The sequence below is a fragment of the Alligator mississippiensis genome, chromosome 2 (genome assembly GCF_030867095.1).
Source record: "Alligator mississippiensis isolate rAllMis1 chromosome 2, rAllMis1, whole genome shotgun sequence".
In the NCBI taxonomy this organism is placed as follows: Eukaryota; Metazoa; Chordata; order Crocodylia; family Alligatoridae; genus Alligator; species Alligator mississippiensis.
In genome coordinates this window covers 6,928,255-6,944,156 of record NC_081825.1, presented here as the reverse complement: position 1 = coordinate 6,944,156, position 15,902 = coordinate 6,928,255, and the positions used below count along the sequence as shown (strand labels likewise).

Sequence of the window (15,902 nt, the reverse complement as noted above, 5' to 3'; positions counted from 1 at the left end):
AAGGCTACTAATGAGTTTTAAAGAGCACAGGAAGAAAGCTTACATCCTCATAAAGGTTAGCACGTTTCAGGGACAGTTATAAAGTAATAGCGGTGCAACAGGCTGTGAGCATCGCACGCCTGAGAGAAGAACAGAGCTATTACTGATCACCTTCATTAGAGGCTTTTCTGCCCATCCAGCCATCCCCAGGAAGACTCCTCTGCAGAAAAGAGACTCTCACTTGGCAGCTGGTACATTTAATGAAGTTTTAGGACACCTGGATGTTTGTCTTATGCAAGCTCACTGCCCTCGGAGCCATTTGGGAAGGCAGAGGGAGTCCCTAGGTGCAACTGCTGTTCCTGGAAGATTCAGAGCTCCTACTCCTCGATTTAAGCTCTTCTCAAAGGGCATAGCAAGCTAATCCATGCAATTTCTGCTGCATCTCCTGCAAGAACATTTATACAGCATCACAGTGGTAGCTCGGGGATGATCTCATAGCTGTGATAGTCCAGGAAAAGTGAGAGGGGCAAAAATTTGTGGGTGGCATCTTTATTGGACCAGCTGTCTGAGCACCAATGTACCCTTACAGGTTCTCATGGGTGGATCTAGGCTTTTGAAGACAGGAGAGCAGGTGGTGTGGCATTTCATATAACACAACACATTTTACCTCCAGTTAAAGAAAAGTAGAAGCTTTACTAATAGGCTAAGCTGGCTAGCATTATATCATTCAGTTTAAGGTCAAAGAAAACTACAAGTATAACTTTTGGAGTGGGCACTAATTTGCTAGATTATATACATCAAGTTTAAGAAAACTACAAACTAAGCAAAGGAAAAAAAGTCAAAGGATATGGTATGGTAAACCTAACCGTCATAGATTCATAGATGTTGGGGTCAGAAGGGACCTCAATGGGTCAGAGTTCGACCCCTGCCCTGGCCAGGAAAGAGCGCTGGGGTGAGATGACCCCAGCTAGATGCCTATCTAACCTCCTCTTGAAGACCCCCAGGGTAGGGGAGAGCACCACCTCCCTTGGGAGCCCGTTCCAGATTTGACCATCAAAACCATCACAAAGGATAAAGGGTCATTAACACCTGTAGAGTGGAGAGAGATTAGTAGGAATCAGGGAGATGATGGTGCACTGATTTCATGGCTCACTCTCAGCCCTGTTGGAATAGAAATGCCCCTTCACTTCCAGACAGATGGTTTTAAAGTTTGGGTGGTGCAGGACTCAAAGGGGGTGCAGCTGTATCCCTGCCTCCCCCCTCCAGCCCAGGATCTCCTCCCTATAGGTTCTCATTGTGTCCTTGTTTCTCACCCAGTGCCTTTTGGGCTACAAAATAGAAATAAAAGTTTGGTACTTTAAAACCCAGGCCTGTGAGCTAGGGTGAAAAAGTTGCCTTCCCTGCAAGTGAAAGAGGACAGCTGTTCTGTGCTGGCAGTTTCACACTATTTTAAAATTGCAATGTAATCCCTTATTTTACTTAGAAGATCAGGAGGGAGAGAAGGCTTTCTGGAGTTTCAGATCATCACTACTTCTTCCAAGGGTTTTTAAAATGCCTCTTATTTTATAATTTGTACTTACTCCTTGCATTTTGGATCTACTCTCCCTCAAAACCACGCGTCTCCCTCATCTCCTCAAGTCTCTACAGGGCCACCAAGGCCAAGCCTGTAGTTTCAGCCACTGCTCCTCCCTTTTGACAAGCCAGCAGCTTTGTTTATCCTCCCGTGCCCAAGCCACACCGAGCCACAGTTTTGGCTCTCAATATTTCTATTAGCAAAAAAAATAAGATGTTGCCATTATTCCATGGGAATCAATGCAGCTACACAACTTGGATTTGTTTTTTTGTTCTAGGCAAAGTTGCCAGTCAAGTTCCAGTTGCTGTATTACTGATGAGAAACCAAGTCCAGATTGATTTTGGAGCAGAGGTGGTAATTGCAGCGCTGGAAGTTATTAAAGGGCAGGCACACAACATGTTTGCTACGAAGTACATGGACTTTAACAAAGTCCAAAAATATTGGAAGGGGCCTGCGATGCGATGCACAGCCCTGCCGGGTAGGAAATCACTCAAGCCCCAGGTGAAGTTAATCCTTGAACAAGTCTAACATAGGTTTGCTGTGCGACTGCTCCCCTTCTCATGTTCATCCTGCAGTAGAGGCTCCATACAAATCAAGTACCCTTTGTGACGGGCCAGATGGGGGTGCTCCTGCGTTGAGCCACCCACCTCACTGTGCCCGACCACCTTCCGGGCTGCGAGTGCCTCCCTGGGGGTGCCTCATGTCTGGTCGACCCCCTTCCTGGAGCACGCCCGCTAGCCTGGGGGTAAAACTGCCACCACCCAGGGCTGGGCTTGATTCTGGCTCTGCGCCCCCTGGGAAACACAGGCCTAGTAGCCCTCGAGGGTACTTTATTCGCTTCAAGAACTTGGGATGCTTCCCTCAGTCGGAAGCACAAGTAGCGGTCTCCTTTAGTCAGCCGAACCAAGGGGACCCCAAGGCATAATCTAGACCTACTCCTAATAAGTCACCCAAACTAGGTACAAAGGAGAACTTTATTGGTTACAAGTAGGAGGGCTGGAATAGGGTACAGAGTTGAGTAGTATCAGAGAAATCCCATAGAGCAAACTCCCATGGCTGGGTAGCCTTTGATCGTGCATCCGAGTTACTGCAAGCTATATATCTAGTTGGATCTCAGGTAGCTTACCCACAAGTGTCATCCAGAGGCAGGTGGAGGTTCCTCGGGAGGAAGGCAGTTCCTTGATCGTGAGTTTTGAGAGAAAGAGCAAGTTTCAGATGGTTCAGCTCTTCTCTCTCTCTGAGTCTGTCTCATGGCTGCTGCCCCCACCTCCTGGGCAGTCCTTAAATTATATAGCCCTTATGACCCCATTTACCTGGTCCAGTGGAGGCCAGCTCCTGCTGGCTGTCAGCCAACCAATTTGAAATGCATCACTAGTTGCTGGGCAGACTGGCAATTCCTAGCTCCCCAGGGAGCAAGCCCCTCACCCAGGTATGTGATGCCAGTCACGTGGGCAGAGGGAGCAGGTTTCCCCCCTCTCTCAGGAACATATCCAGCTCAGGTTACCTAAAGAGATAGAGTAAGGTGTGTACCCTCTGCTGGGCCCATCCTAACCAAATTGTCACAGAGCAGAGTTTGAGGAGAAACAGAGGTGGCTTTCTGCCACACCTTGCACCAAATGGCTGGGCACTGCAATAGTGCCCACTGCACACAGCTAGTTCAGGAGGGCTGGTTGCGTGTCTGCCTCTTATTATGAAAAAAAATCATTGCAGAATTAAAGTTTGGGGCAAGTTACTAAGTGACCACACTGCCTTACCCATCTCCTCAAATGCTCTCCCCATCATACACTTCAGGTGTAAGCTCCTTGGCTCAGACATCATCATTTTGCTGTTTGTACAGTACCTCACACAATACGCTCCATGCCCCGGGGCTTCTATGTACTATGGCACCACAGTTGGGCAATTAAGTGAAGTACAGAAGGAAGCCATGAAATCCCACGTGCGGGTCTGTAGCCATTACGTTAAGCTGGTTAGAAGTTTGAGTTTCGAAGCTTGAAGTCGCTTGTTGTGAATATGCTCGGATGAGAGGATGGTAGGAGAAGCAGCGGGGCAACCATCAGGCCTGTCCTGTTTTTCCTTCTGCCCTGCACCAATGCCAGTATCTGGATTTTGTGAAGATAGGTAATCCCATCTTTCTGATGGGGGGGGAAGGAAGTAGATCCCTCAGCAGTTATACAAGCCTAAAAAATCCTGACCAACCACAACTCTTTTGAACTTCCTGGCCTGGTCCTCTCTGCCTTGGATGCTTCTTAGCTTGTAGAACAGAAGCAGCATCTCAACAGCTTTAGTGATAACTATCATTTTTCTCACCTGCCCTTCTCTTCCCTTTGATCCTTCCGATTGTGGAGGTCAGGGGTGTCAAACCTATGACCCAAAGACCAGATCCCATTCATGAAGTCATGTCGCGGGGCTCCTGGAGGGTCTAGGAGTTGAGTCCATTAAGGGCTCTTTTGGACAGTAGTGGAGTGAGAGCTGCTGGCCTTAACCCTCAAGGCTCTCCAAGCTGAAACAGTGACTCGGGCATCTGCAGGGATTAACGCTATTGCCGTTTGCCCTGCTAACAGAGGTGCATTTGGATCTGGCCTCCCCAGCCCACAGTCTGCATCCAGCCCAGGGAGCCCAAGTGTGTGCCGCTCCTGACTTAAAGCCAAACTTTACCACTTGAAGCAGAGCCAAAAAAAAAAACAAACCTGTAGGCAAGTCATCCTAATTACTATGGCTTTCCAGCTGTAACTACGCAAGGGACAAAACACTCGTCCAAAGCTCACACATGAAATGCTGAGGTCTATTGAACGTCAGCCTTACTTAAGCTAAAAGTAAAATTAACAAGCCGTTGAGAAGCAGGCCAATCAATCAGTCACTGCTCAAATGGAAGAGGAAGAGGCAGTTGAGCAATCAGCCTCAGAAGCAGTGCAAGGCAGGCTTGCTCGTGCCGGCAAACGGATGCACGTGAAGAGGGACATGACAGGAGTTAGACCATCTTAGATTTGCACTGGACTTCGGCCCACGGACATTACTGGCCAAGAATGACCATTGTGGGCATCTGTCACCGACAAGAGCTGCTGGTTAAGGGCGTTTCAGCAAACAGAAATTCTAGGTCCTCACAAGTAGCCTTTAGGATTGTCCTCCAGAGCATCCAACTCCAAAACCCCCCCCCAAAACTTGCCAGCTTCTTCATTTCTGACATCGCAGTAGATCAGGGGAGCTCAACCCCTAGTCCACGGTGCCATTACCAGGCCCACCAGGCTGGAAATTTGGCAGCGGGGGAGTGGTGGCACTGCTCTGCTGTTGTCAAATCTCCAGGCCCTGCACGCTGCATCTGGTACCCGATCCCAGCATACAGGGCTAGGTGGGGACAGTGCCAGGCTGCCAGGACTCAAGCCCGACATGCAGATGGGCCTCGTGCCACTTATCTGACCCACACGGCCACGAGGTTGAACGCCACTGCAATAATCTATGTGCATTGCATTCACCCGCATTACTATTCCATGCACGATCAATGTGAATTGATATGAATGACAGCAACCCAAACACTAAGCTAGGGGAGAAGACGCACACATCTCCTCCCCCATTTCAAGTGTTACCAGTTTACAGAGCAATTATTCACGTACTATTTGTTGAACTGAAAAGCAGCAAGAGAATAATGGTATAGTTTGCAGGATGAGGACATGAGGCGTTGTAATCCACTTGCCTTCATCCTCTTCTACCCCCCACCATCCTCTTGATTTCAACAAAGTCAGTGAACCTTCAAATCCAATTCGAGATGCAATTTAAATATGATGCATTACTGAATAATCTATAACAATATCATTAAAATGAAACAGGAGTTCGTTTAGTCTTAAAAGTCGGAGTGTTTTTATTTTTAATGAATTGTCTGGGTCCCCTGCTAGGCGGGAGACTTACGGAAGGCTTCAGATCTCATTTCACCCAGCACATTGCTTATTTATACGAGTCTTTCATTAGGCAGCACAGCAGACTTTAAAACAGGAAGTGTTTATTGACTTTATATTGACTCCATAAAGTGTTTACGCCACCAGGAAAGCAGCAGAAGCTCCCAACAATTCAGCCTGGACCCGAGCTTAAAACTAGAAAGCTAGATTCACATGGAGCAGCGATTCTTAACTACGGTGCTGTGGGATCTTTCCGAGGGTGCCATGGGGTGCACAACGTTCGCACCGGTAGGCGTGCCAATGCCTGTACATGATTTACCAGATAAACCCAGAGATTTCAAGAGTGGAGTCTGCACGGTTAAAAATGTCCTGCCCTGCTGCGGTCCGAGTTGTTTGCAGCAGAATTGCTCTACTATTTTTCCATAGGCAAAAAGAATGAAAACCAAGAGCTGGCATCCTTAACTTCCTTAGCCTGACGAAGGGTTTTTGAACCTGAAAGCTTGCTTAATAACTATTCTCCAACTATTTGGGTTGGTCTAATAAAAGATATCAAATTCACCCAAGGAACCTTGTCTACCAGTATAGACTCCGATTGAACTCGAAACATTTGATGCTATAATGTAAAGCCAGAAGAAGTCAAGGGTGCTGCGGGGGGGACCCCCACAAACCAACTGGCTATCAGATCCAATGAAGATAGCCATGTGAGGAATTATAACTTCCATTCATCAGAGAGTCAATGTTACATCTTACGTAGCAAGAACCTATTGTAACACCTTATTTACTTGCTTACAACGCACAAAAAAATTTCAGCCATTAGGAAGTGGGATGCATATTATAAGCAATAAAACGTGGTAATGCTACTTAGCGCCTCTGGCAGGGGGAGGTGGGAAGTTTGGTACAGTACCTTCCACCTGGGGCTCCCTGACCGCTGGCTGGAGACGTTCCCCACCACAGGCTCTCGTGGCAGCAGATGCTACTCGGTTATTGACTCCCATTTACCAGTTTTTTCAAAGACAGACCTTCATTCTGCCTTTTAAAAACCAAGGTGGGCATTTGGAAAGATACAGCAATCCTCCCTTGGAGAACTACCTTTACGAGGCAGTTACAGAAGCCTCTTTCGAGGCTGCATAAGGGGTCTGTGTGGGTTGGTTTAGGGACACCAAATCCTACAGCCTGGATGAACGTGGATATCCCGCCCCAGCCACTGATTTTATGAAGCGCTTTATAAAATGAAGGTAAAAGAGCATTATCCTCCCTTTTTCACTTTAAGACATGCAAGCAAAGGTACTAACCAGATTGACAGAGTTTTAAAACACAGCTTGTTAAGAGCCACACCTGTTTAATTTAACCAGTTCAATAGTTATATATGTTTAGTTCAAGCGGGTAACTTTAGCGGCTTCAGCTAAATTTTGGCTAAGACAGTCCACACACAAGAAGCCTACACCAATTTAAGTGAATTTAAGTGCAATCAGTACCACTCTGTGTTTAGAAGGGACTTGCTGAAGACCCCAGTTCTAGGGACAAAACATGAAGTCTCAGGATGCCCCGGGACGGTGGACTGTCGAGCCTGGCCAGGGCCTGTAGGAAAAGTTTGGGGGCCTCGCACATCCTGGTCATGTCTCCCTTCCCGTTCTGGAGACAGGAAAGAGAGAGTAAACTACAACTGTACTCATGGGTGGCTCTGGGATTTTGATAGGATGGCAGGGAGGCACTTGTACCACTTCTTCATAGCAATTTCTTTCCCCCGTTCCTTCCGCCCACTCCTGAACTCAGAGGAATCCCACGCAGACAGCAGAAGAGGTATGGATAATGTGGTTCAACATGTTACTGTGACTGCACTGATGAGCATCGGTCTCCTCCTGATCTTGCTGACCAAATGCCACATAACAGATCCTGTCGTCTTATTTAAAAGGAACTGGCAAATGCAACCTATTCTTTAAAACACAAGCTAGTGACCCAGAAGTTCTCATACAAACACCATTAGCAAGAAGACTGATCATCTCCCCTGCTACTTCCACAAGAAGATCTCTGGGCACAGATCTCACACCTCCTCAGTATAAATACATCCTGGACCCTATAACAAGCCTTATGAACATATATGGGCACAGGGGGAAGACTCGTATTGGGGTACATACATCCCTGATTCAAGATCTGTCTCAGCCCCTGTTCTCATAACCACCACATACTATGAATACAGGCCTTGGTCCAATGGGCTATTGCCACAAAGTCTTAACACACCCATGTCAGCATTCAGTATGCCATTTTTTAAAAATAATCCAGTGCAGATTTCTACATTTTGGTTTTATTCATTAAAGTGTGAGCTTTGTACTTAAGGAGACGGAGAAACATGCAACATCTGGAAATATTGGCCTTAATCACGGCTCTGTATGGAAAGAAAGGATGTAAATTTTGGGTTCTGGAATCCATGTGTGCGAGTCCCAAATGCACAAAAAGTCTTCCAAAAAAGGCTTCCAGAGAGCTGCACAACCGTCAAGAGACAAACAAGCATTACTCAAACCCCAGCCAGGGATTAGTGGAAGACATGGCAAGAAACGCCTTTGAATTTCTGCCCAGTACAAACCACCACTCCACCACCAAGAAAGGAGCTTGGGTAAAGTTTTATGCTCAGACCTAAAGTACCATCAAGTTGCTCAAAAGTAGTTGTCTTCTTTCCCACCCCCACCCACAAATGATCATCAATATAATACACTCTCACCTTGACCCACATGACTATCCTCAACTGCTTTGTGAGTCCACCCAGACGAGCTTCTCACATTCCCAGAAGGTCACCAGATCAGAAATGCTTCATGGCAGGGTGAGAGCAAGCATGCCAAAGGAAATGGACCCCTTCAACTGGACCATTTCATGTAAAAAGTAGTAAGCACCCCAGAGTTCAACTGCTGGAGCAGGATGCCTCGAGTAACAATGTCCCAATCCACCCAGGGCTCATGTAGTCAGAAAGGACATCTGAAGCCCAGCGCCCAGGACTGCCTGTGGATACCCAGGAGCAAGGGCCTTATGTACGTGTGACTCGAGACTCTTCCAATGACTTGAGGAAGCTGAAAGTAGAGCCAGCATGACATAACCAGTAGGTTGTGTCATATCAACGCAGTTCTCCATTTTAAGGTGCCAAAAGGCATCATGGTGCCCAGGTGTAGGTCTGGAAGAGGCCAGTCACCTGACCCCAACACAGATGAAGGGGGAGGTGGAAGGAAAGAGATAGTCTTGAGTGCCGGTGCAACTTGGTCAGTAAGAAGTAACTGCAAAATGCAACCAGGCCCTACAGGTAGGCCACCATTAGATACGCACCCCTACTGCTATACTCTGCTTCTCCCAAACCCTTCAAAGGGTTGAGTTTCAGCATGCTCTGCCTCCTCCATTTCTCAGCCAAGCCCAGGGCCTGCAGATGGTATACCTATATATTCTCTGAACAAGAGGAGAAAAAAGCTTGTTTAGCAAACATCACAAGTTGGAGTGTTTTTGTCTCCTAGCCAAAGGCACAGTACAGACAAGTGCAGAGCGCTCTGCTCCTCACACACCAGCTTGTGTGTGAAGGCTTAAGTTAGACCATGAGTCTAACTTAGTGGGAGTCAATGTGAGCCACACTAACTACAGGCATACACTTGAGGATTGGCTGCATGCAAAAATCAAGTCATGAACTGTCCCATCTCCTCTATACAACACTTGTGATGAGTGAGGCCATGGATATAAAAATCATAGGAAACAAGGGCCGGAAGAGACCCCAAGAGGTCACATCTAATCCAACCCCCTGCTCCAAGCAGGACCAGCCCCACCTACATCATCCCAGACCTCCAGGGTATTGCAATCATTGAAAATGTGTGTTGAAGAGACCTCAGGAGGTCACATCTAGTCCAAACCCCTGCTCCAAGCAGGACCAACCCCAACTACTTCATCCCAGCCAAGGCTTTGTGTAGCCAGGTCTTCAAGACCTCCAAGGATGGAGATTCCACCTCTAGGCAGCCCCTTCCAGTGCTTCACCACCCTCCAAAGAAAGTTTTTTCCCCCAATATCCAACCTAAACTTCCCATACTGCAACTTGAGAGCATTGCTCCTTGGTCTGGGAGCTATTTGGCCAAGAGGTCTCTGCAAAAAAGTAACTCAATGCCTTGAAACGCAGCTCCTTCTACTCCCAAGGGCCATAAGTGTCTCAATGCTGCCTCACCATCCACCGCTCTCCGGCGTGAACAAAGTGTCCTGTCCCTTTTCCAGTGCACAGCTTTGAACCTCTCAGAGCTGGCCAGTCTAGAGACTGAAGTATGGGCAAATGGGAGCATTACTGAATATCAATCATTTGCCTCCATGCAACAAGTGACAAGCCATCCTTAACCTATTGCACTGAAATTGCTACCGAAGACCCCTTCCAGCTGGAAATGGCTTACAATACTTCAGGTGCTGGGTTACCTGCTGCAAGAAAACGAAGCAGCGTAGCAAGAGTTGGGATCAACACTCCCCCTTCCATCTCCTGCACTTACCTATTTCTACCATGATTTGCAAGTTCTTGCAGCATAAAGAAAACAACACCCCCCCCCCAACCCCATCTGTTGTCAAGTGCAATCCGATTTAGAAATCCTTCCTCTGTGACTAATGTCATATCTCAATGCAACTGGAAGAAATCTCAAATGCAGTTCATTTTTCCTTACTTACTTTTGGCACTGCACTCTGCTTGGAGAGAGAAAAAAAACCCTCTGGAGTGGACAGTGTTATTTTCTGGTTCTAATAAATTAACAGGATTTGAGGGTTTGGCTGGCTTTGGAGAGCAGCCTACAGCATCTCTCTTCGGCCAGGCTCTGTAGCCGTAGGGGTTTTTGATGTCATGGTAAGAAGCAGCCCCCGGCAGAAGACTCTAGCTGCTAAATCCCCAGAGGCAGCAATCCGACAGGGGAAATGCATTTCCATTCAATCACTGATTTCAAGGATGAAAGGTGCAGAGATGTTACCATAATAGTGCTATGGGCGTGCCACGTGTGTACTTCCAGCAGAGAATATTTTAAATCTTGCACCATTTATCCCTTTATACCCCCTACCCCCCAACAAAACCCCCCCCCAAAACACTATTACTATACAAAACTCAGGAAGAAAATAAAAAACAAATTTGCAGCTTAAGAGATCAACCAAAAATCCCACATTTTTTGCCCAAAATAATCATCTACTGTTACAAGATAATAGTCACTTGAAGTAATATTTTTGGTTTGTTTATTTCTGCATTTGGCAGACTTGGGTAGAACCAGAGCTATTTTCATTCAGACAAGGAAAGAAGAAAAAAAAAAAAAAAGGCTGTTCAAAAGTAGGAAAATGGGAAAGAAAGCAGCAGGGAAACTCAGGGGCAGGTATAAGACGCTACTGGAGGTTTTTTGTTTTAAATTAAAAGTGATTGCATCAACTGTTGCTTTATTATGCCCTAGCATCGAGTATCGGAAACACTGAAAATATCAAATCAAGTGTTTCATTTTGTTTTGAACAGATCTGAAATGTTTCGTTTGTAGTCAGCCCGACATTAAAAATCACAGCTGGGTACAAAACTGGAGTCGCAGCCCATAAGTGTCTGTGTGTACTCGCATGCGCAGCCACGCGCACTCACGCGCGCGCGCGCACACACACACACACACACACACACACACACACACACACACACACACACACACACACACTTAAAGCATTTGGGTCTTAATGTAAAGTCCCACCAAAACCTAAAATCTTATTTATTGTTATATATTTGCAATAATCAAGAAGCCTTTCCATCCTCAATTGGGTGGAGATTAAATAATGTAAAATCCCACCAAAAAACCCTAAGCATTTGGGTCTTATATAAGATTTTGAGTTTTGGTGGGATTTTACATTATTTAATCCTCACCCAAATGATTATTATGAATATATAATGTAAAATCCCACCAAAACTCAAAATCTTACGTAAGACCCAAATGCTTGGGGTTTTTTGGTGGGATTTTACATTATTTAATCTCCACCCAATTGAAGATGGAAAGGCTTCTTGATTATTACAAATGAGACACTATTACTATCATAATAATCAAGAAGCCTTTCCATCCTCACTTGGGTGAAGATTAACTAATGCCTAAATCTCCCCCCCCCCCCCCCAAAAATCTTATTTAAGACTCAAATGCTTTAACATTGATTTTTTTAAATGCAATTAAACTTGGATGTCTCAACAAAAAATGTTCGTTCAAGTAACATAGACCTTTTGGTCTGTTTAAAGAATTCCAGAACATTTTGTCTTGAAATTATAGAAATAAAAAGGGCAATAATTTATGAAACAGGAATTTGTTTAAATTAGTCCTTCTTGTGGAAAGTTTTTGTTTCGGCAAATCTGCATTTTGCAGCAAGCGTTTCATTAGAAAATCCCCCATCTCCTGTGCATTAGACAACCCATTCCCTGCGCTGGCAAGTTGCTTTATGGAGCAGGTACTTGGAGTCCGAGCTCTCATTCTTCACGTGTGATGGTCTCAACAACTGCACTACATATCATATAATGCACATTATCACTTGAGTAATGGGGGAAAAAGATGCAGTGTACAATGGAAGATGCAAATTAGCCCAAATGGCTGGCCCAAGAAGAAGAGAGGGCAGATGCCCATATCCAAGCTGCAACACATGTTACCGCAGGCGAAAAGGCAGTTGTGTTGTATCAGCTCAGCACCAACTATTTTGCAAAAACCAAGATATTTCAGTTTGGGATAAAATCTTGCAAGAAACAAAGCGATTCCTCTCCCCCCAAGCACAGCAGAATATTGAAAAGTTTCATCAAAGTCCAAAAGACCCTGTGGGAAATTTAGATTTTTTACAGAAACTGCTTTTTCCCCCCCGTCAAAGTTCTTCAGACAAAAATAAAACCCCCAACCATCTCCAGCAATACATACCACATACCAAGGACATTGGCTCCATAGTAAAGGGAGTACTTTGACAGGAGGAAACAAATCCAAAGCTCACTGAAGCAAGCTAGAGACTTTCCTTTGTGCTCAGACATTGAATCAGGTCCCAACGGGACAGAAACAAATGAAATGAGGCTATTATCTTGCTGGAAATAAGAAGTGTTCTGCAGCAGAAATGATGCTGTCATACCTGACACCATGTCTGAAATGCCACTTGATTCAAGACCTGCTATTTTTTTGCGTGGCAGACACACACGCAAGTCATCCTGATTTTATGCCACCAGGCATTTGATCTCTCCTACGCGCAAACACAAGGGGACCAGCAGGAGCAGATCCACATGACTCACTAGCAGGAGCCATCTCTTCGTTAAAAGCCATTCCCCTAAGCTGTGCGTCATTCAAAAAGCCCAAACCCAAGTCATTCAAAAAGAGCTACTCCTCCAAATCCCTTCATGAGAAGCTGCACCTCAAAGCATCAGCAAGACTAATTTGCTCATAGGATGTCGGACGGCATCAGGGGCTAGGAAGGAGGCAACCAGTGCCTAACTTTTGCACACTGCAGTATTTTCTGCTATTCTTTTCAAAGCCACCGAGCCAAACTGTCAGGTGCTGTTCCCTGTTGTGCGATAGGGATTTCCACCCTCAATCTTCCTACTTGTGGCAGACTTCAGCCTTGTGCACATCACTCCCACCCCTCCACTTCCATTGCCACAAGGGCATTGGCAGAGATGGGCACCAGCAGGGCTTCCTCTCAGCTGCCGCTTGCTCCGCACAGGCTTGGAGCCAGCAAGAGGCAAAGACAAAAGATGGAGAAAGACGACAGTCTCCCTTAGCAAGAGGCCCTGCCTTCATGCGCCCAACGGGGACAAGAGACCGCTAGAAAAGTGGATTCAAGTTCAGACAAGCAGCCCAACATTTGATAGTCTGACCAGGCATCGTTCTGAGGGTCACGATGAGTGGTCCAGCACGTTGTGACCCATTTCCCATCATGCAAACTTCTGCCACGCCATCCTGTTCCCTCTGGCAATAGTTAGGCCAACATTATATTGGGCAACCTCGGACAAGGAGAAAGGGAAGACACCGGACACAAAGCCAGCTCGTAGCCTCTGCTGTTCTTGGACTCGGTCACAGAGGGCTGGAAGGGACTTCCAGAGGTCATCTCCTGCAACCTGGTGCCAGAGGCAGGATCATTCCCATCCAAACCACCCCAAGCAAAACCTTGTCTCAATGACTAAAACTAGGCAACCAACCCCGTCATCGTTCAACCACAAGGCACAGCACCCAAACCTGCTAGGGGTAAAGTAGAGGGATAACGGCAGCTGCTGCAAAGGTCATGAGATCCAAGGAAGAGGGCCGCACCATGCACTACAGAGACCAGCAAAAAAAAAAACCCCCTCACCGCCAAATCGGACCATGGGGTAAAACTCCTTCCTAACCCCAAAAGTGGCAATTTCTCTCATCAAGTTTTCCAGCTGAAGCCTGGATTAATGAGAGCCAGTGGAAAGACTGGCTACCAGTCCCCTTCTGCGCTCCTTATGAGAGCCCTCCATACACTCTTCTCTTTTGTAGAGACTTATTTAAGGACTTTCCTTAGCAGATCAGATTAGCCATTCACCTATAACCCTCTCTCTAGCTACTGCTAGAGACTTCAAATAAAAGTACAGTAGCAGATAGTTACAGAACAGCTTATTAAGAGAGGCTGATTCTCCCCAGCACCCACCGCCTAGGAGTTGGCTTCCACCCTAAGGAATGAGAGCAATGCACATCTCCATTTACAAGGGGAAAAACGGCCTGGTTAGGCATGCTATCATCTCATTACTGAGTACTCAGGATCCTGTTATACATCTCCTGAATGCTTTTCCTAACATCTCTTGCAGCAGGAATTCCCTGGGTTAGTTATGGATTATACCGAGACAGCAGAGCCTTATCAGTTTAAGACCCCAGACTTTTCTCAAGTATTGCTAGTGCTGCATCCTGGAGAAAGCAAACAGGATGCTCCCCTTTCTCCCTTTGCAGAGATCTGCAAATGCACTGTCAACCCCCCGGTTTTTCCTTCTGTCTCCCAACACCCATAGTCATTTCTTCACTCACCTGTCTCCGCACACTGCTTTCCTGACTAGGACGTAGCAACAGGAATTAAGCCCGCTATTTCAACAGAGCGTAAAGCAACTTGGGGCCTAGCATCCTCTATTCAGTTTTGTTTCTATCCCATTCCTGAAAGCCATCCCGCAGTCCGATCTGCGCGCAGAACAGACCTGTTTGTGGCATTGCAATATTTGCTACCTCTGTCCAGGAGAAGAAAGGGCTTTAAAACGCTGCAGCAAACAGTGAAACAATAATCCACAGAATCCAAACCTTACCTTTTCCGGCGGAGGGGACGTTCCCCTTATCTTCTGTTGCGTTTGGCTCGGCTTTCATCTTTTAGAGGCGCAGGAGGACTAGAACTGGGTTTTCTCTCTCTCTCTTCTCTACCCCTTCGACTGGTGCAAGGGAGGTTTTCCCCATAAACACGCCTGCAATGTGCCAGGGAGGATCAAGACCTCTACTGGGAGAGAAGGTGCATAGGCAGAAGCACCAACTGATGGGGCGGGGAAGGAAACCACCTACCCCACCCACCCAATATTTAAGGTGCTGCTGACATTGCCCCAAGGTACTTTGCTCCTCTTGGGGGTCCTGCATGCACACCTCTACAGCTCACAGCTCAGCAGCATGCATGTGTTTTGGGCCCCAGCTCCTTGAGGCCTGCATGCACTGGCTTGGGGCTACAAAACCTCTTCCAGGCTAAGCAAAACTAAGAAATTAAGCAGGGGGAAATGGCAAAGGCACCTTGCACCACCAAGCACACGCGCTGCAGCCGGCGAGGGTTTAACTGTTCCCCCCTGGAATCTTCCAGGAGTTTGAAAAACAAGCCGGCCGCTAATGGCTGAAGACCTGGTTCTGGGCTGCAATGAGCTGGGAGAAAAGCCAGGCTCAGGTGGGCCTGTTGCACCTGATTAGGATGCTGCAATGAGACAGCCTGGCCCACCTGCGCCCACTGTCTGCAGGAAGAGGAGACTCATTGCTGAGTCAGGGAAGAGCTTCCCCCTCAGATGTTTCCCTTCAGAGGTAATCACTGGTAATCACAGAGGAGGCAAGTAGAGATTAGACTAGGGTCAGGAATGTGGAAAGTGATTAAAACTCCTAAATAGAGCCTGAGGTTTGTGTTTGGGAGGTTTCCCAAGGCTGCCTTGAGAAATGCCTCTGTTGTGGGCAAGTTAGGGGTGCATTTAGATTCCTAGTGGGCAATGCAAAGGGGTGCATTTAGATCTTGGTGGGCAATTCAAGGGGTGCATTTAGATCTTGGTGGGTAATTTAGGGGGTGCATTTAGATCTTGGTGGGCAATTCACGGGGTGCATTTAGATCCTAGTGGGTAATGCAAAGGAGGTGTATTTAGATCTTAGTGGGCAATGCAAAGGGGATACATTTAGATCTTGGTGGGTAATTTAGGGGGTGCATTTAGATCTTGGTGAGCAATTCATGGGGTGCATTTAGATCTTGGTGGGCAATTCATGGGGTGC

General features: G+C 46.7%; 1 protein-coding gene across 3 annotated transcripts in view; it reads right to left on the bottom strand.

Moving 5' to 3' along the window:
* SLC4A11 (solute carrier family 4 member 11) overlaps nt 1-15,304 on the bottom strand; it is a 213,402-nt gene extending 198,098 nt beyond the window's left edge. For all 3 annotated transcript variants that reach the window (XM_059721424.1, XM_006276075.4, XM_059721427.1), the window contains exons 1-2: nt 15,171-15,304; nt 14,705-14,857 (exon numbers count right to left, since the gene is read on the bottom strand). In XM_059721424.1, coding sequence (XP_059577407.1) covers nt 14,705-14,762 — 58 coding nt within the window. In that variant the 5' untranslated portion in view covers nt 14,763-14,857; nt 15,171-15,304. The remainder of the gene's footprint in view (nt 1-14,704; nt 14,858-15,170) is intronic.
* Between the last annotated feature and the right edge of the window lie 598 nt (nt 15,305-15,902).